This window comes from Aspergillus saccharolyticus (assembly GCF_003184585.1).
Source record: "Aspergillus saccharolyticus JOP 1030-1 unplaced genomic scaffold BP01scaffold_27, whole genome shotgun sequence".
Lineage (NCBI taxonomy): Eukaryota > Fungi > Ascomycota > Eurotiomycetes > Eurotiales > Aspergillaceae > Aspergillus > Aspergillus saccharolyticus.
The window spans coordinates 300,429-320,004 of NW_020290637.1; the positions used below are offsets into that span (position 1 = coordinate 300,429).

General features: G+C 49.8%; 9 protein-coding genes across 9 annotated transcripts; 7 read left to right on the forward strand and 2 right to left on the reverse strand.

Moving 5' to 3' along the window:
- Positions 1 to 1,192: 1,192 nt before the first annotated feature.
- BP01DRAFT_358673 (3-deoxy-7-phosphoheptulonate synthase) lies at positions 1,193 to 2,836 on the forward strand. Its single transcript, XM_025575492.1, has 3 exons — positions 1,193 to 1,551; positions 1,614 to 1,669; positions 1,792 to 2,836. The coding sequence occupies exons 1-3, from the start codon at positions 1,509 to 1,511 to the stop codon at positions 2,800 to 2,802; spliced, it is 1,110 nt and encodes a 369-aa protein (XP_025429402.1). The 5' UTR covers positions 1,193 to 1,508; the 3' UTR covers positions 2,803 to 2,836.
- A 734-nt stretch (positions 2,837 to 3,570) lies between these two features.
- On the reverse strand, positions 3,571 to 4,522 carry BP01DRAFT_367452 (cytochrome c oxidase assembly protein COX14; the record flags this gene model as incomplete). The annotated part of the gene is made up of 2 exons (XM_025576457.1): positions 3,571 to 4,049; positions 4,216 to 4,522. 2 exons carry the CDS (start codon positions 4,520 to 4,522, stop codon positions 3,571 to 3,573), a joined length of 786 nt encoding a protein of 261 aa, XP_025429403.1.
- Positions 4,523 to 4,940: 418 nt separating this feature from the next.
- BP01DRAFT_358676 (uncharacterized protein) lies at positions 4,941 to 6,458 on the forward strand. The gene is made up of 3 exons (XM_025575493.1): positions 4,941 to 5,540; positions 5,679 to 5,721; positions 5,832 to 6,458. Exons 1-3 carry the CDS (start codon positions 5,077 to 5,079, stop codon positions 6,099 to 6,101), a joined length of 777 nt encoding a protein of 258 aa, XP_025429404.1. The 5' UTR covers positions 4,941 to 5,076; the 3' UTR covers positions 6,102 to 6,458.
- A 148-nt stretch (positions 6,459 to 6,606) lies between these two features.
- Positions 6,607 to 8,772, reverse strand: BP01DRAFT_104006 (putative hexokinase). The gene is made up of 2 exons (XM_025570262.1): positions 8,657 to 8,772; positions 6,607 to 8,571 (listed from the first exon to the last, which is right to left on the reverse strand). Exon 2 carries the CDS (start codon positions 8,334 to 8,336, stop codon positions 6,687 to 6,689), a length of 1,650 nt encoding a protein of 549 aa, XP_025429405.1. The 5' UTR covers positions 8,337 to 8,571; positions 8,657 to 8,772; the 3' UTR covers positions 6,607 to 6,686.
- A 2,786-nt stretch (positions 8,773 to 11,558) lies between these two features.
- On the forward strand, positions 11,559 to 13,331 carry BP01DRAFT_384618 (putative lipase; the record flags this gene model as incomplete). The annotated part of the gene is made up of 3 exons (XM_025577524.1): positions 11,559 to 11,684; positions 12,667 to 12,787; positions 13,003 to 13,331. 3 exons carry the CDS (start codon positions 11,559 to 11,561, stop codon positions 13,329 to 13,331), a joined length of 576 nt encoding a protein of 191 aa, XP_025429406.1.
- Positions 13,332 to 14,402: 1,071 nt separating this feature from the next.
- On the forward strand, positions 14,403 to 14,920 carry BP01DRAFT_104130 (uncharacterized protein). The gene has a single exon (XM_025570264.1). It carries the CDS (start codon positions 14,563 to 14,565, stop codon positions 14,857 to 14,859), a length of 297 nt encoding a protein of 98 aa, XP_025429407.1. The 5' UTR covers positions 14,403 to 14,562; the 3' UTR covers positions 14,860 to 14,920.
- Positions 14,921 to 14,984: 64 nt separating this feature from the next.
- Positions 14,985 to 17,562, forward strand: BP01DRAFT_345013 (uncharacterized protein). Its single transcript, XM_025573582.1, has 3 exons — positions 14,985 to 15,527; positions 15,595 to 15,759; positions 15,917 to 17,562. Exons 1-3 carry the CDS (start codon positions 15,438 to 15,440, stop codon positions 17,495 to 17,497), a joined length of 1,836 nt encoding a protein of 611 aa, XP_025429408.1. The 5' UTR covers positions 14,985 to 15,437; the 3' UTR covers positions 17,498 to 17,562.
- A 156-nt stretch (positions 17,563 to 17,718) lies between these two features.
- BP01DRAFT_104188 (uncharacterized protein) lies at positions 17,719 to 18,224 on the forward strand. Its single transcript, XM_025570267.1, has one exon. The coding sequence runs from the start codon at positions 17,817 to 17,819 to the stop codon at positions 18,126 to 18,128; it is 312 nt and encodes a 103-aa protein (XP_025429409.1). The 5' UTR covers positions 17,719 to 17,816; the 3' UTR covers positions 18,129 to 18,224.
- ura6 (uridylate kinase ura6) lies at positions 18,122 to 19,223 on the forward strand. The gene is made up of 2 exons (XM_025570266.1): positions 18,122 to 18,128; positions 18,235 to 19,223. The coding sequence occupies exon 2, from the start codon at positions 18,361 to 18,363 to the stop codon at positions 18,997 to 18,999; it is 639 nt and encodes a 212-aa protein (XP_025429410.1). The 5' UTR covers positions 18,122 to 18,128; positions 18,235 to 18,360; the 3' UTR covers positions 19,000 to 19,223.
- Positions 19,224 to 19,576: the final 353 nt, after the last annotated feature.

The following is a 19,576-nucleotide window of genomic DNA, read 5'->3' on the forward strand; positions in this document are numbered from 1 at the left end:
CAGGTCCACACGGAAGCTGCCGTCGTGGGCCGCTTATAGATTTCAAGTTTAGGTAATTTCAAAGCATTGGTATTTGTGTGTTCTACAGCTGAGCAAGTTAGCTCAGTCCGTGGCCAAATGAATCTCCTTGCAGTATGACTCTGACCACGACAGCGTCAACATGTGAACAAACCAGACTCGGGTTCGTGACGCTCGTGCCTCAGAACTCATCTCAAATGATTCAAATCCCTGTCATGGTTAATGCAGAGTGGCTGCCTTGACTCCACAGAACCGAGGAGAAGGCCGCCTGAATTTTTCGCGTCAAACTACCTTAAGTCGCTTGTGCATACAAATGGGCCCTGGACTGCAATTGACCGCCAAACAGCTCCAGACACGGGCCAAGTTCCTCGCGCCAGATAGGCATTTAGGGGTCTCGGGGACACGTGCCGATAGATTGTCATATATCGTCGTCTTGATATCGCCTTCTAATCTCCATCAGATCATCGACTTCCTTCAGACAGTTGGTGTGTCAGATTAGGTGGTGTAAGTTCAAGCCATCATGAAAGAGCATTGACGCGTTGGCTTTCCATGCTTTGGTATATGTTGATTAACTTCGAGCGTGGGTTCAAATGGGATATCCCTGCGGTTCGATTAGTTGCTTGTCAAACTTGGAGGCCTGAATCGTCATCCTGAGAGCCCACTGTACCACGTCTGCGAGAATGACTGACGGGGGTGGAAACCGATCTGTCAGAATACCAATGTGACATGATGAGACGGACTTGCGGTGAGAGACATTGTGCGGAAAGGCGGTCCTGATATGAACGCCGTACAGGATTCGTGTGCATGATTGTCTTCTCCGGTTGAATCTAGCCATGGCATAACTATGAATGTGACCGCAACACAGTGGACGTCATCATCTCGGTTACAGTGCATTGACCACGTACAATGCAACATGTCGGAGTGTATGCTAATCTTCCGAGAATCTGCCCGAGCATAAATCGGAGGGTTCCCGTCTAATCTACTCTTAGAAGAAGAGAAATTGGGAGAAAACAGGAGGGAAGAAACCATTCAAAATAACGAACTAATGGGGAACTACTCCGTACTGCCCGCGGTATTGCTTACCAGCAATACACTTCAATACGGACAGGTACCTTCTCTGCCATATTCCGACTGGGTAACCTTAATTCAATTTTTCTCTTAATTGTGTGTGAATCACCGTCCGATCACAGGGCCCACTTTTAGGCCCTCCGTCTTCATCCATCTTCTTCTATTCATATTCTACTTGATCTTGTTTGCCAATTTTGTGTTTCATTCCTCTTTTCCTCTTTCTCTCCTCCCTCTCTCATTCAACTCACAAAAACTTCTTTTTGTTTAACTGAACCCTGGGTTGACCAAATTCCTAACACGACTCCTTCTCTACTCGATCCAAAAGCGAGCTCTTCCCTTTGCGAACATCTGCTCCCATTTCTTTATTGTTACCCCTCCTCGGCCTCTCTCAGCACACCTTTCCGCCCTCCTACTTTGCTGCAATGCCTTTGATCAGCACCACTGAGGTCAGCGAGGACACTCGTGGTGAGTAGCCAGTGGCAGCAATGCGCCAGAGGGTTTTCTCGCTAATCATTACGTGTTCTCAGTTCTGGGATACGATCCCCTTCTTTCCCCCCAGTTTCTGCAGACCGAGATCCCTGCTGTGAGTCATTTCACTTCCGCCCCACGTTCTCGGCCACTGTCGAGGCCGCACCTCTACACATCGCAAAGCCCTATTCCTCTTTCCATAAATCTGTCAATCCGTAGTATTGACTGTTCTTCTAGCCTGCCCGCGCACTAGAGGCTGTCCGCGCCGGCCGCAACCAGGCAATTGAGATCATTGAACAGCGGGATGACCGTCTTTTGGTGGTTGTGGGCCCTTGCTCCATTCACGATCCTGAGACGGCTCTGGAGTATGCCGGTCGCCTCAAGGAGCTGTCTGAGAAACTTTCCGGTGACCTCTGTGTTATCATGCGTGCTTACCTTGAGAAGCCTCGCACTACTGTCGGCTGGAAAGGTTTGATCAACGATCCGGATATTGACGAGACCTACAATATCAACAAGGGTCTGCGTGTTTCCCGTCGTCTCTATGCAGATCTGACTAGCATGGGCCTGCCTATTGCCAGTGAGATGCTGGACACGATCTCTCCTCAGTACCTTGCAGATCTGATCTCTCTCGGAGCTATTGGTGCTCGTACCACTGAATCTCAGCTGCACCGAGAACTTGCCTCGGGTCTCAGTTTCCCTATTGGCTACAAGAATGGTACTGACGGCAACTTGACCGTGGCCATTGACGCCATTGGTGCCGCTGCCCACCCTCACCGTTTCTTGGGTGTCACCAAGCAGGGTCTGGCTGCTATTACCAAGACCTCTGGTAACGAACATGGTTTCGTGATCCTCCGTGGAGGCAACAAGGGTACTAATTACGACCGTGAAAGTATCAAGGCTGCCCGCGAGGCCCTTCGTGGCAAGAAGCAGCGCGAGGTTGTGATGGTTGACTGCTCTCACGGTAACTCTAATAAGAACCACCGCAACCAGCCATTGGTCGCAAAGGAAGTTGGCGACCAGCTCCGTGAAGGTCAGGATGCTATCGTCGGTGTCATGATCGAGTCCAACATCAACGAAGGTAACCAGAAGGTTCCTCCCGAGGGCCCCTCCGGCCTGCGCAAGGGTGTCAGTATCACGGACGCTTGCATCGACTGGGAGACAACGGTTACTGTCATGGAAGATCTGGCTGAGGCCGTTCGTGCCAGACGTGCTGCCAAGGCCAAGGAATTCAATGGCGCTTCTCAATGAGCTTTCACGACAGAGTCCAAAAAGTTGAGGCGCGCTTGGTTTTCATTTTCTCTCATTCAAGATGGTCTGATTTAGATACCATAGCCAGGGCGCTCTTGTTTTCCCTGTTTCTAATCTGGCGACGATAATGATTCTGTTTATTTCTCTATCTGTTTGATTCATTTGTTCACATGTTGAGTGCTGTGTGGCCACGTCAGTAGCCTCAGGCAGCTTGGCTTTAGGGTCTCGGTTTACGGTAGTATCAAAAGTTATACTTAATCACCTTGTTTCCTTGGAACTAGTTTCGTGTAACGTCGATCAACCAGTCTTTCGCAGTCAACACGGAAAATGTGGTCAATCAAAATCTTCATGCTTAACACAGTAGCTCAGTGGATGCTGTTGTCAGATTAGCTTGGGATCCGCAGGTAAATGGCCAGTGTAGCTAGATCATCATCAAGAAAATGAAAACATATGTATATGTACATTACAATCCCACATTTGAAGTGGGCAGGGCTGGCAAACAGAACAATAGCACATAGATGATACATGTTGGCGAAAAGCGCGCACACACATTCACACACCCAGGAAACAAAAGCAAGATACGCCACAACCCCGAATGTGGTAGAAGAGAGGAAGGGATAGTAAAAAAGATTGCCATGCAAAGCACAAAATGGGACCAAAGCGAAAAAAACTGTAAGTGGACGGTGCATGCGACCTCCGGTCTTTTTCTGGCGACCCAAGTACCTTTTTCTCTGGGTTTTCCTTTTTGAGCTTCCGGAAAGCGTGGTTTTACCGTCCAGTGAACCAGCTCTTCCAGCTTCGCGTCGTCTGCTTAGCGGCATCTTCGGCATTAGCCGCCAATGTATCCAGTGGGCCCTGCTGTACGGGAGCAACAGCTTCCCCGGATACTTTGGCGACATAAATGGCTTCAAGAACGCGAGGCTTCTCATCGGCCACCAGGCTGTCGGGGATAGGGTTGGGATTCGCCTCAGCGGGGGCCTCGTCCGCCTTCAAGTCCCCAAGTAGATACCGCTTCGCCTTGTTCCAAGGACGCTGCTGTCGCTCTTCATCCTTCTTCCGCTGGTATATCTCGGCAATTTTCTCGTTCTTCAGCAACTCCAGCTGTTCCGGTGTGGCGGTTCCATTGGTATAGGCTACCTTGGCATCCTGTAGAGTCTGAAGTTCCTTCTCGATCCAGAGTGTCCGCTGGCGGCGGTTGTACATAGAGAGGGATACAATGGAGTATACGGTGAGGGCTCCGCAGACACCTGTTTCAATGCATGGTTAGTCGCTGGATGTTTCTATTCAGGTCCTGCTGAGTAACGACGGACTCCAGAGAGCTGGGTACTGCTTCGCCCGCGACGGTGTGGTTTCATCTCGAAAATCTAGTCCAATTGCAGGGTTGATGGTTCAGGGGAAGGCGATGCAACATACCAGATGCAGCAATGAGAGTATAGACCATGGTCTTGTGAGCTTTGTTGGCGAACCGACGGCCGAAGTCGATCATCTGATCCACGCGCGACGTCGACTGGGCTAACCGAGCAGCGCGGGCTTGTGCTCGCAATCGCTCCACCTTCTCCTTAGGAGTCTCAGATCTACCTCCGGGCTGTCCACTCTGTTGCTTCTGGGCCGCGTTGGCCATGAAGCCAGGAAGCTTATAGGGAGTCGCAGCTCCAGGCTTGGAGTGGGCGTAAGGCCCTGTGGCCGTGAACCGGGTTGCATCGGCGGCGGATCGAGACATGATGTCGCCTATCTTTGAGATATCAAAGAAAAGCCAAAGAATAGCAGGAGCAGGAACGGATATATAGAGAGAGAAAGAGATGCGTTGGAGAGAAGGGGAAATGGCGACCAGCTGAGTGGGAGATGGATGGTATGACCTCAAGCCGGACTCGGGACTTCGCGTGCCTGGTCGCTCGTCGGGGAGTAGTGAGTAGGTTGAATCGATCGACACGTAGTCTTTATATCGATAGAGTGATTAAACTTGAAGATGCCTTCTTGCGCAACCCAAAGCCCCAGTGATAAACGGAGAGCGGGTCGTGGAGGGGACGGAGACTAGTTTGGGGTCGGGGAAATTTTCAGCGGAAGGTCGATGATTCGAACAAGACAAACTGCGGCCAAGCCGAGAGCGAGACTAAGAAAGAGAAGGAAGCATGAACCACCGCGTCGGCTCTGCAAGTGATTCCTCCTTTCAACCTACAACCACCATCCATATCTTATATAACTCAACAGAAAATATCAGATTAAGCAGTCGGTCGCATAGATACTAAAATTCCCTGCCAAAGTCTATACAACATAATGAATTACGAACCAGCAGATCTAACGTCGGTGCTGCGAACGCTCTCTGCGCTATCCAATCAACAACCCCCAGCTTTCTCTGCCCAAACACAAAACCCCGCAGACTCCGAAGATAACGATTTATACGAACCATCGGACCATATTCCCTCGGTCCCTGTGACTTGCCAGCAACCGTCGCAGCAGCAGACGCGCATACTACCCCCAACGCCTACTAACGCCCACCCTCCCCGAGTCCAGACAATTCAAAATGGCACAGCAATTGACCCTGCATCCATTACCACATGGAACACCGCTCTTCGCCACGTCATGCGTACAGTTGCCCAGAATGAAAACCTCCAAAGCCGGATCCGATGGTTGATCCGCCGCCAGCACGACCACGAAAAGCAGTGGTGGCAGGGTCGGGAAGCTCTTGTAAAGAAACAACGAGCGCGAATAGAGAAAAAAAAAGAACTCGATGCTGTGCTGTGAGTAGGCTTTGACCATTCTTGCGAGTCTTGTCTCTCTATGGTCCGTGGCGAATGCGAGAATTGCATTTCGCTTCCACCAAGAAGAGTCTCAGAATTCCTCATGAGTTCAGCTTTCTCTGACGTCCGACTCTTTAGACGCTCGGTTGGTGCACCAGTTGATGATAAGAAACCAATCTCGGTATGTACTGCGCTGGTGGTATTGTGCCGACGAAGGATATTCGCGGATAGGCGATTACTCCTGGGTTTACCTGACTAGACTAACGAGCCCTTGTGGCATTTGATCAACAGACGGCCGAGGAAGATCAGGCCGAATTGCTTAACTACGATGTGAAGGTCTACAAAGCTTCGAGACAAATGGCCGGTGCGATAATCTCGGAGCTGCGGGGCTTAGGAATCCCCTTTTTCAGTATCAGAGATAGTTTAATACTCGCCACTGATGCTAAATCCGGCATAGTGAATCCCTTTAGGCAGAAAGAGACGCTCATTACCAAGCAAGATCTGGTTAAATTGCAACGGCGCATGCTGGAGCTGTTGCTGGATCTTTGTGGGGAGCAGTAAGCTGTTAATTTCTCAGAGATGCCCGCTGGAAACATCGGACACCTTGTGATAGATGCGTGCTTTATTGCCAATCATATGGTTCACTGTGGCCACTTCTCGTATGAGAACCTGGATTCTGAACGCAAAAACACTTAGTCGGCAATGTTTTAATCGGGCAAGCCAAGTGCTTGAAAATATCCGAGGGCAGAGGTCAGACGGTTTTTGTACCGCTGATTATGATTATGTACACAAAATGTATGGATGGAAGCCTCAATTGTCTATCCGTTTCGCCACTTGGTATTCAAATGCTGCGCATGATCATTAAACCCGTATATGCAATGGAAAGGAATCCCAGATACAGATACAACCCAGATGACGGCACGAGCAGAACACCGTCTCGGGAGAAGAGCAGGGACTGAAGCAAATAACCGCCCAATTGCCTGCATATGTTTATGAAAGAACGCGATAATCCACGAACTGAATTGGAAACACCTTTCGATGCAAGAATGCTGGCATGAAGTCTGTCGTTTATTTGGACGAACTGAGCAATCTGGAATGTGTTTGGCAAGCACGATCGCTCACTGAACCAGGTTGATCTCGCCATGCCTACTCATTTTTCTTCTCCACAAGTGCCACTGCTACAGCAACTGCGGCTCCAGCGATAGCACTGTCCGGAGCAGGGTCAAGGCGAATGTAAGGTGCGGCCGACGAAGTGGATAATGGCTGCAAATGGTTGGTCTCCTTGACAAGGTCGTCCAAATAGCCCTGACAACGATCTCTAAATCCAGGATACTTGTTGATAACACTGCCATCGCAGGCAATTGACAAACTAAGTGGGCTGATCTCGCTTTCGATCACGGTCACCTCTTGCATCTCTTTCAGCGAAGCGGTGGCTGGGTCTTTAAGTTCGGGATATTCTGCCTCATTGCGCAAACACCACATGCTATAAATCGCTGTCGCAAGGTAACCTGCGGCTCGATTGGAGACAACCTGGCAGACGCGCCGAAGAAACTGCAAGTCCTCCACTGAAGGCGGTGCGCCGAAAGTATGTTCCTTCTGCAGAAGGGTAGCCGATGGAGTTAAGCTCGTTGATCCATCAGCCTCTATGTAAGCAATGATACTGGTATCAAAGGAATAGGCATCTCGCATCGAGTGAGGAAGATTGCCTCCGAATAGTTGCGCTGTCTCCACCGCTTCGACAATGATAAGCCGAACGATCTCGCCGAGGTAACGGCCAGTGATCATATACTCCAGAGGCTGATAGTCAGGCCGAAGATGGGTGCTGTTGAGGATTTCATCCCATCGCGACATAGGCAAAACACCACCACCAAACATGCTCATCTCGCTATTGATGATAACGTGTTTGGCATAATCAAACCAACCTGGGGGTCTGGTGCCGAACTTGGTCAATCCAACCTGATGCACTGGAAAATGAATCGCCACATTGGTCCCAGTTCCCAGAATGAGGGACATGCGAGCTGCTGGATCGAGATAGGCGTGAGATAGAAGAGTTGCGGAACTGTCGTTGACGATAGCATCCACCTCGACATTCAAACCGCGCGTCCTGCAGGACTGGACAATTAGGTTGCCGAGCTCTTGCCCAACCGTGCCATTGGAGCAATGAAACCCCTTGCCCATGTGTATTACCAAGCCACTGTTTATTGATGTCTGTTCAATGGGAAACGACCAGGACAAACCCATGGAAAGTGGAGAATCCTCCCGGCCATAATTTGAGCTTACTTCTTGTAACATGGAGTCGATTTTTGTCGCCATCCAGTCGAAGAACAGGGTGCCCTCCAGCAATTTGATATCATTGTCAATTGACGAGGAAGACATATGAAGAACACGCATCTCCCCGTGGCCACGCAGTTCCACCAAGGCTACGCGGAGCGTGGAGCCTCCCACATCTAGCGCCAAGTACGTTCCTTTTTCTGCCCCTGAAGGGAGAGCGTGATTATAGGATGGTAACATGCATACGGGGCTTGCTTGGAGACAGGACGTGAACTGGGCGCGAATTTTGCCTGACATTGCAATCATATTTTGCACAGACAAGGGTGTCGTTAGCAGACGATCAATCTCATTCGCAAAATCGTCCAGCGTCCGTCGCCCCCGGTATGCTCCCTGGAACGCTTTCCGCCGCTTACGGGACGAGTTCCGGAAGAGAGATGGAAACAGCAGCATTGCCTCCAAGGCTGCAACAATGTTTGTGAAGAGTTCTTGCATTCTATGAAGAACCTTGACAAGAGGAGCCGACATAGTGCAGGATTTGGAGGCTTTCTCTCGAAGTCCGAACAGAAGCGACGAGTGGCATTCAAGTTCTGAGTGGGAGAGAATGAAATGAAAACAGGAGGATTCAACTTCGACGGGTCTTCATACAGCAAAAGACCGGCGGGAATAGGCAGTCGCGGGTATAGGGAAAGGACCACTTATGTAGATGTTTGGAGAAGAGAGAAAGAGAGAAAAAGAAAAAAAACGACTGGATAGATCAAACCTGATCGGACTATTGAGCCAGGACTCTCAGATGTTCTCTGGAACAATGGAGTGGATCAGAGGTGTAAAGACCGAGGGTGACACACCACTACGGCAAGTCACAAATCCCTGCGCAGCTTGCAGTGCAAACAGACTGTAAGATTTGACTGTTGCAGTGATAATTCGGTGATAGGTAGACCACGGTCGACCACGGGGTCTGATTATTGTCTTCTGCCTTTATTTTGTGCGCTCCAGAAGAGAGAGAAAAATAGGAAGGAGGGGGGATGTCCTTTGATGCTTGGACCTTGTTCCTAACTGCGACTGGACAGTGCGGGCCGAATTCAAATGGATGTCGCAGGGGAGAGAAAGGCGACGATGGTGGAGGGATGGGGTGGAAAAGATGTTGTGTTGAGGAGGGGGAGAATGGAGAGGGATAGGGAGGGGGCAAAGGAAGGGAGGTGGTATTCACTGTTCTCTCGAAGTGGTATTCAGTCAATAGTCCGTCCGTCGGTTGTTGTTGGTGGAGGAGGTGGTGGAGGCAGATGGTGGGTGGGAGACTGGAGGTGAAAATGGAATGAAAGTTGTGGTTGTAGATGAGATGGTTTTGGTGATGGTAGTAGTTGTAGTAGTTGTAGTGGTTCTGGTTGTAGTAGTCGAAGTAGTATCAGTGGTAGCAGTAGCAGTAGGACTGATTGATCATTCCGAGTCGCAGCGGTCAAGGGTGTGTGGTTCTGCGGTGGTAATCCGAGAGTTGTACCGGCACTTCTAGTCTCTTTTAAGGCATGCGAGACCAACGCGTAGGTATCATTCCTCAGGTACGTATTCAATTCCGAGACAGGAGAGGGAAATTGGTAAGAAGACAGCAGACAGCAGACCAAAGAAAACAAGGGAGAAATAGAATGTTTGACTTTGAAGTATCCTTTATGTACTAAGGGCAAAAGATAGAAATTATATACTCATTAAGAAGAAGGCTTTGCTTGTTTGCGTACACGGGACAAGTGGAAACGCAGAAGGAATGGAAGGGCGAAGTTCAGGCAGGCAAATGACTTTTCCAAGTTGACGTTGGGTAAGGTATGGTATGGATGGTATTTACCCACGACCCATCATCCACCGGTGGAGACAACAGATTGCTACCTTACTCATACACTAGACTACAATCAATCCAATTAACAGTTTAAGGTAGTATATCACTACCTGTCGCATCATCAGGGTAGCCCCGGCTTGGCTCTTACTCTGATTATCATGCTTTCGAAACTGGTAGTACTAGTAGACACTCGACACTGGACAGTCATTCACGAGCCTGTCGTATCGACGGAGCTCCGACTTGTTGATCGGGGGAAGAATGGACAGTTCCTGTCTTCAATCTTCTGGAGCCTCCCACCATTCATGGAGTAGAGAGGATCGATCGATTTATCCCAATGTACAAGCAAGTAATTTGTAATCCGTATGAGTACTCTGTACTCCGTACACCGTACTGTAGCCATCATTCGGGTGTGGATCAGTGGGGACAGAGGTGCAATGAAGATGATCATTAGCCGCAATGTTGCATTGGCTGAGGTGGATTACTGCGGATCGATCATAAATAGTAAATAGTAACTATACTGGTTAAGAGCTGTCCTGGTATCACCGATACCATGGACATGTTTCTCCTCGTTGAGACCACATTGATAGACAGTCAGATGGAGTGACAGTTAATTATGATGACACACCCAGCACTCCTACACATACTTACATTCTCCCGTAGATTCTCGCCGGTGGCTCTTGCATGGTATGGAGGTTGCACTATGGCTAATTCCTTTGAATAACTATTCCGGCAGGCCGAAACCCTGCCTCGGGACCCGATGAGCGAGCCGATGAGGGATGATGATGACGTTGACGATGATGATGTTGATGATATTATGGTTCTTGTTGAAAACTAAGTTAAGTCTTCTTTTGGCTTCCCTTTTTTCCTCCCACTTTTCTCCCTTGCCCCTCATTGGTATGTGACACTTCCTACTTTACCTACTTTTGTGGTGGGTGCAACGGTGGTAGTCAAGCTAATATTCATCCCGTAGAGTTACACTGGCCAAGGAGGGTTTCCCCATTATCCCCTTTCCAATCATCTTAACCCTTTTACCTAAATAATACTTTAACTAACGTACTAACTACAGTACTAGTATCTTACTGTTCGTCTGTTTCCCTGTTTATCATCCATCAATCACTCCTGCTGAGTCCTGAGTCATCTCCCGCCCCTTCTCTGTCTAGTATCTATATCTTGACCGGCAGTTTCGTCCTACTTTTTCTTCTCCCTCAAAAATATACAATCTCTCACCATTCGCCCAATCGCTCAATCGTTCCGTTCAAGGTGGCGAACTCCCCTCTCCCTCCCTATGGCTTCAATTTCTCTCCTGCATTCCGGATGCCCTGCCAAGATACCGAGATGCGTACTGCAAAGGGCTCAACCCTGCAAGTAGGGTACTTGACGGCTCACATAAATAATTCTCAGCTATGTGACGGGCTTGGATGAGTTGAATGCAGCTGACAAGTACGGAGTAGCAAGGGCGGGATTTTAGCCGCTCCACCCCCAACTTGGTCTCAGATCTTAGCTATGGAGTACATCCATCGCTATTGCTAAGATTTGTTGGTCGATGCTTAGTCCGTGTATCCCTTGTCATGATCTTTGCGAGTGTCGCATGTTACCTTTAATGCTAGCCCGATGCGGCTGAGTCACCTACATGTCCTTTCTCATGAACGGGCAACCCAACGATTATTGTCTCCAACGACTTACTGGCAGCCGGCGGCAGTTGATCTGTGTGTGCACTTTCCATATGGATGCATGAATGTACTGTACTGTACCTGCCCAGTAGTATCCCAGTCTCATTGTCAAATCTTGTCTACATCTGCAATTCCCTCTTTTGGCTGGTTGATCGGACAGGTTATACGAGCTTATCTCGCAGCCATAGGAGTATTCTGGCCCATCGCAGTGACTTGCACGTTTGTAATCAATAGGCGACAAACCATTAGTGCAATATGAATGGTCGTTTGACCATCGCGGCTCTAACCTCGGTGTCAAGTTGCTCGTACCTCCACGAGTCGGAGCGGACGACAAGCTTACAAGGCCATCGCGGCGGGAAAGCAGCTCCTGTGGGTGGTATGGTACATATCGGGCGATCGTATGTCTACGTTCGTGGATGCTCAACGCCAGAGATAGAAGCTAGCCAACCATATGAACTACCCGCGGTCAACCCCGCGGGTCTACCCTCAGACTACCAACCGTTGGCACCCTCATTATACTCGGTTTTTCTCCGGTTCTTCTCTAAGGACGTTTCCGAGTACTGTCACTCTGAGGCCCTCGCGATGGAGAAGTACATGGCAAAGAAAACTCACGCATGAATTGCATTTATAACAGGTGCATCTCGCCGCCGTAGGCTTGCTGTACGTCCTCACGCGAATTGCTTTCTGCAGGCAAAAATCCCTGAAACCAAACCATTTTCTCCGTGACGTCCATTATGAGACTATATACGTCTCTCAACAGGGGCTTCATCATAGGTGTCTTCGTGAACGCGGTTACCTTATGCGCGATAGCTTTTGCTGTCTGCTCGCTGGCGCCTATTTCGGCCAGCATATCCCTGCTTTCTGTCTTGATGGCTTCGGCCATGAAGCCCGGAGTGGTCGGTAGAGTCTCAGACGTTGCCCATGCAATGTGATTGAGGCTTGCACAAGACGACCCTTATCAGATTACTGAAGATGGCTTACTGCCCCTAATCTGGCTGATACTAGAGGAGATCTTTGCCAGTGCTCCGCATTCAACGCTAGTCTTGCATGCCTTCAAGCTTGTCACCTCAGGCATTTTGTCACGAGACATTCTTGTGGGACTCTATCATCACCAGACCTCTCCATTGAACTCGCTGCGCAACAAGAACCCCATGCTAACACATTAGCTCCTATATCCAAAAAAAAAAAAAAAAAACCTGCCGAAGATTTGCCGTACAGAGTCACGGAAGAGACTCTCCGGGCCGCTATATTCACCAAAGACGACCTGACCAGGAGAAAAGGTGAAGTCAAAACTGCTCTCCTCATTCCTGGAACTGCCATACCATGTGGCCTATTGTTCTAATTCAAACTTGGAAAACTGCAGAAGGCCATTCCTGAGGCAAGCCTGGCCAGGGTCAATGTACCTTCTGCTACTGTAGGAGACGCCCAGGTCAACGCGGAATATATTGCGTACGCCATCAACTATCTCTCAGCTCTTTCGGGAAGTAAGTTGACGATTATCGCATGGTCTCAAGGAGGTCTCAACACTCAGTGGGCATTCGAATATTGGCCATCCACGCGCGCTGTGGGGAAGGATTTGATCGCGACTAGTGCCGACTTCCAAGGGACTATAGAAGCCGCACTTGTTAGCCCATTTTCTCAAATGCTATCTGCACTCCTGTCATCTGGCATCAAGAGTGACATGCTAATTTTAATCAAGCAACGAGACGTATTGGAGGCGACTCGGCCTTTGTGCCCACGACAATTGTCTATTCCTCTTACGACCAAGTTGTGCAACCGCTGAATGGAAAGCAAGCTTCGGGGATTCTGCAGAGCTCCCGTATAGCAGATGTGTCCAACAACCATCTCCAGACCCTCTGTCATGACCGGCCTGGTGGCGGATTTTACACTCAAGAAGGGGTTCTCTACAGTTCTTTAACATGGGCACTTGTCGTTGTGATGCGCTTCGGCATGGTGGCCCGGGAGACTCATCTCGGCTCAATCTCACGAAGGTCTGCGAGCAATGGCTCCCACCTCAACTGGATCTAAACGATATGGAGAGCACGGAGGGCTTGGTGCTGACTGCTCTGGCTGAATTCATCAAGTACAACCCGAAGGTCATCAATAACCTAATCTTGCAGAATACGCGATGTGAAGGGTGAGATGTTGCGATGAAGAGTCTAGCGCGAAGACCAGAAGAAAAGCGCTAATTAACATGTTGGTACCGGTAGGCTACCAGTGATCCCTCGGTACTAGGAAGTAATCCAGCACGGCTAAGTATATGTATCGTTCGGAGGGGACTATCGGTGCAGCGGCTTGGTGGTGATTCTTAGATGACCAGTTAGAGAGCCAGAGTCGATAGGATTTGAGTCATAGTACTATCATGTGACCAACCATATAACTTCTATTACCAATACCTATCTTCCAAGCTAAAATCATGTGAGTGTATCCAACATGAAGATATCTATGTGTACAAGAGACCTCGTTTGACAAATTTCTTTATAACGCAGAAACAACGATATTGGTATGGTGGCAGAGAATTTCGGGTGTGGTGATATTGTCAAAACGGTAATATCATTGATCCGGTGATCGTATTCACGGGGGTTGACTGTAGTACTTAGTTCCCTAGGCTGTTGCCGTCCCCTTATCTAAGCGCAATTTTTCGCATCAATGTCAGATGATGCACCAAGGGAGGCAAGTGGGCTGGCAGAAAGGCATTCGTATGCTCCCACTCCATTTGTACTGAATACGGAGTAGATCCCACCAATTCCATGGAAACGGCTGACACAACAACTCCAATCGAGATGGTGAGGTACCTTAGGGCCCGGCCGCGTCGTCTCGAGTAGGCTCGGTTTCTGTTCCCATCTATGTGTGGATCAATGCGTGCTTCAAGAACTGCTACTGCTAGCAATTGCCTTGAAAGTTGGAAAGATCCGGAGTAGAACTGGAAAATAGGGCACTAAAGCCTAATTAATGGTGGGGAAATTGCAGAACACTGTCCGATCTCGGCGCATCAATGCTCTCTCGGAGTCTCCGTGAGGCCCGGGGAGCTTGTTGGATCAATCTATCAATCAAATTTGTTCCATCTATCCATGTGTGGCTTTTCAGTCAAACCAGGACCGACCGAATGCAAGTTCCTTTTTCATGGTTAGCGACGAATTTTCTGTAATTGAACCACCGGAACTATCTTGCCAAGACCTGAAACGTTGCCAAATCGACAGCGACTTCGGTCTAGATTTCTTCAAGGGGAATAAGGACCACACCTCCAGGCTCGTGTTTTATGTCACGGTACTCGTACTGTGTGTCTCCGTACATCTGTAATAGCACCGATGTCCGATGTCCGAAATCAGCAAAGAAAGGAATCCCACGCGAACGCAACTCAACCATAGAAGCTACAATTATTCGCTACATGTACTCCGTACTGTCCCCTCTTTTCCCCATAGCTTCACAAGACAAGGGGCAAAACGAGCTATCTTCATTAACACATGCATATAAATATGTATATACTCCGAGTACATCATGTGTGTGTGTGTGTGTGTGTGTGTGTGTGTGTGTGCTGTATATGTACTCTGGTTGACCCCGTAGTAATTTAGTCACGGAAGTCATATAATCGATGGAACGAGTATCCACACTTCGTCCACGAATCTGAACGGTTCGCGAGTGCTTCAGCTCCACCCTTCGAAACGCCGCCAAGAGTGTCCGCCTCGCCTGATCGTCAGCGTCCATCTCAGCCATTACGTTGCCACTGGCCGTTCCTGGCAAGGTTGATGGAGCGTCCTTTCTACTTCGCGGGCTTTTTAGCCTATCAATGAGTGTTGACCTCGACTACTATAACCCGTTCTTTCTCTCTGCATCACTGCTTCTGTGCCTCCTGTCGCTGGGCTCATACTGCCCTCCACCCCCCCACAAACATGGAACTGTCCTCTCCTTCCAGCTCGGCAGACCCTCTGATGATCACTATCGAAATCGACATGAACTTGACTTGAGGTCGGGTGACAAGCGTCTCGTTGATGTGGTTGTATCTATTCGTCTGCCCGCCAATTTCTTCTCCCTGCTTTTCTCTCTCCTTCCAGCCCTATCATCTATTAAATCAATTCTTGCTGGTTGCATGTTGCCGTTGGAGGGGATTCTTCCTCTCCTAGCCACTCCTTCAATATGTTTCTTCTTTGGTTTTTGTCGTTGCTTGCTCTTCAAGATGTCGTTGTGAGTGGTGATTCGGATAGTGACATGATGTCTTTTGTCACGGTACGTTATGGTTGAAAGAACTAGTTCCCCCTCCCATCGATCGTCTGTCTCTCTAACAATCCAACAGCTGCCGGAGATCAGAGCCCTGAAATTCGATATTGCCTACTACGATCGCGCGGCTGTCAGTCCGGGGTATTGGTTCGTTGCGCCATATGGCGTGATTGACCCCGAAGCACCCACGAAACAATGGAAACCTTGCCAAGTTGGACCTTACATATACGACGCAGATGGTGTATGTACTTACCCTAATCCTGACTCTTGATTCTCATCATCCCTTTGGCTCTGCCTATCTGCCATACGATGTTTAAATCGCACGGGGAAGCGAATTGGTCGCTTTAAAATTACTCGAAATTCGCGAAGTAATAAGCTTACGGAGTGTGGACCATTAGATTCTCATATGGGCCGGATCCTGCATGTTCGACAACCGCAACATATTTGACTTCAAGGCCGTGAACAATATTGACAACGAGTCCCATCTCTCATTCATCCTCCAGCATGGCTACAACGCCGGTGCTGCGGACAAAGGATACGGCTACATTCTCAACCAAAACTACGAGCCAGAAAGTGTGGTTGCGGTGACCAACGACCTTGGCACGTTCAATATGCACGAGTTCAATGTCCTCGACGGCGGAAAGACCGCATTAGCTTGCGCCTATCGGAATGAGTACGTGGATCTAGGGGACCTCGGTCGGCTGGATGAGTACGGTTGGATAGTCACGGGAGGTTTTGTCGAGTTGGACATAGCAACAGGCGAGGTCTTGTTCGAGTGGAACTCCCTAGGATACATTCCCATTCACGAGTCGGTTAAGGTCAACGCTAACTGGCCGGCATCCAATGAACCAGGCTGGGATTATGTGCATGTTAATGCGGCAGACAAGAATGCGGCAGGCGATTATCTGCTGTCTGCCCGGTTCACGAGCACGATCTACCTGATATCGGGCGAAGACGGACGCATCATCTGGCGCCTGGGCGGCAAGTACTCCGATTTTGTCCAAGATTTCACCTTCTCCAAACAACATCACGCGCGGTTCGTGGAGTCTAACGCCACGCACACGACCCTCTCTTTCCTGAACAATGCGTCCGATGAGACAGAGAACGAAGAGACCGTTTCGGCGGCGATGTTTGTGCAGGTCGACACGACAACCATGACCGCCCGCCTGCTCGATCGGTATGACCGGCCGGATGGTGATCTAACCCGACTGCGTGGTAGCGTTCAGAGGTTGCCCAACAACAATGTCTTTGTCGGCTGGAGCGAGCGGGGATACCAGAGCGAGCATAGCCCGGACGGCAAGGTCTTGATGCAGGCCAGTTTCGCGTCCACGCGCTTCTCCTCTTACCGCTCGTACAAATTTCCCTTCGTGGGTCGGCCTAGCCAACCGCCGGACGTGGTGGCGTCGGTCTACGGAACAGATGAAACGGATTTGGCAACCATCTTTCATGTCAGCTGGAACGGTGCCACGGATATCGCCTCCTGGAATTTCTATGCACGTGTTGACCGCCAGGGTCTTCCGGTGCTGATCGGCAACACCACCAAGCTCGATTTCGAGACCATGTATATCGCCGAAGGTTATTTGGACTGGATTTCAGTGGAAGCGATCGATCGGAATGGCAACGTTCTGGGCACGTCCGAAATTCACCGGACAGAAACGCCGATGAATTGGCGTCTGGCAGGCTTTCAAGGTGATTCAAAGCCCACGCCAAACGACCCCGCCCTTCTGTATGGGAAGCAAAAGGCGCCGGTGGAGGACTTGCAAGAGGTCGACGAGGCCTATGAAAAAGCTCAGGAAGAGGCCAAAGCTGTCAACAAGGCATATGAAATTATTTACGGGGTGGGTGGGCTGTTAATTTTCATTTTGGCGGTGTGCTCCGTGGGTGGGCTCCTGGCGGGCATTTACTGGGTGCTTCACCAGCGTCGTGTGCAGGCATACTACGAGGTTCCCATGGAGGAGGGTCATCATCCAAGGCAATAATGACTGAACTGCTTCACTCTCAAAAGACAAGTGATTGTATATACGGATATAAATATAGATATTATAGATATTATACCTACAAAGTAGTTATTTGAGTACAATCCATAACTATAGTCCGTATATAGTAATGTACAGTACATAAGAAGTACTCACGTGGCGCTAGTCCGCAAACAGCAGCCTGTTCCCCCGACGGACGGTTGGTTATTTCCAGCACCTGCAAACTTCGCCCGCTGCGGACAGGAACTGACTGACTGCACTATAGCAATCAGTTGATTCGATTCAATTCCCCTGTTACCCCTCGTCATATCTTTTCAGCCTCATGTCGGCCCCAATCCGGACTCTTGTGAGCTCGCTGTGTGTCTCTTCTGCTCGTACTGTGACCGCGTCTCCTGCTCGGGTGCTTTTCCAGCAACACCGCCCCTATTCCGCCCCTGCCAACGCCCCTCCTTCCTCCTCCCCCACCTCCTCTTCTTCTTCTTCTTCCTCCCATCCTTCCCCTCAAACCACCCAATACAGCCGTTCTCAATTCAAAGTCCTTCCATTTTTGATCATTATTGGTATCGGATCCGGTTCTTTCATCCTACTCTCCAAGTCCCGTACCGGAACTCAGAAACCCAAGCCGACTGCTTAAGTGAGTGATTGTACTACTTACTGCACAATACCTACCTTAACTCCCCTCCTTCTCACCTCAATGCCTTGCCAGATATGCTAACCAATTACCGTCTACGGACTGCCAGGACTCAAATCTCACATCACATCCTCTTGACTATTCTACACTCCCCACCCTTTTACAGAAGAGGACTACAAATACTTTCGAGACCCTCTATCTCTTGTTCGACAAAAAAAACAACCGAGCCGTCAACATGTCTACCCCGCGCTTTAACCCCACCACCACAACCGTTGTTTTCGTCCTCGGTGGCCCCGGCAGCGGTAAAGGCACGCAATCTGCCAACCTCGTCCGCGACTACGGCTTCACTCACCTGTCGGCTGGCGACTTGCTCCGCGCCGAGCAGGTCCGCGAAGGGAGCCACGCCGGCGACCTCATCCGTACCTACATCCGCGAAGGCAAGATTGTGCCCATGGAGATCACCGTCAAGCTGCTGTCGGACGCCATGGCCGAGACCCTGACTACCGGCACCAATCCGGCCGCCGCCGCCGGTAGCAAGCCCCGCTTCCTGATTGACGGTTTCCCCCGCAAGCTGGACCAGGCTGTCTTCTTCGAGGACACCGTCTGCCCCTCCGAGATGACTCTCTTTTTGGACTGTCCCGAGGAGGTGATGGAGAACCGCCTCCTCAAGCGGGGCGAGACCAGCGGTCGCGATGACGACAACGCCGAGAGCATTCGCAAGCGCTTCCGCACCTTTGTCGAGACGAGCATGCCCGTTGTCGAGGCATTCGAGGGCCAAGGTAAAGTCGTCTCCGTACAAGCCACCGGCGATGTCGGGGAAGTCTACGAAAGGATTCGGGTGGGGCTCCGCGAAAAGGGACTGAATCCCTTGTAAGGTTTGGAGTGGGCTGAACGGTGTGTATAGCGGTTTCAGGGCTTGTGGATGGGGTTGATCCGGTGATGATATCTGTAAAGTCGTTAGTTTAAGCGTTCTGCGGTACAGATATATATCTACATATATATGTCTATACGCAATGTATATAGTTTTGGAGATTTGCTCAGGTAATATAGATATGCTGCTCGACTCGGGCACGTGGACGCTGTTCGCTGCTGCTTGTCGCTGTGCTGGCAACCAACCCGCTGACAAGTTACTGGGTCTAATAATCCGGATTATACTTCATGCCATCATGACCCAACCGGCTGCCGCTTTTACAGAGACATGCAAACCCCTTTCATGTGAAGTCCCTCTGCCTCTTGAAGCAGGTGTACAATGGAATCATGTCGCACAGTCGATTTGACCCCTCATTTCCAGCTAGCAGACCCGGCTCGCTTCTAATGCTAACATGAGCTCACCCGGTGGCCACCCTCAGCGGTTGAACCATCCATCTAAACACGACAGTGGAAAAGAACATTCTAGCATTGAATACATTGAAATCAGTTACAAACACCCAATCCAAAGACAAGAAGAATTA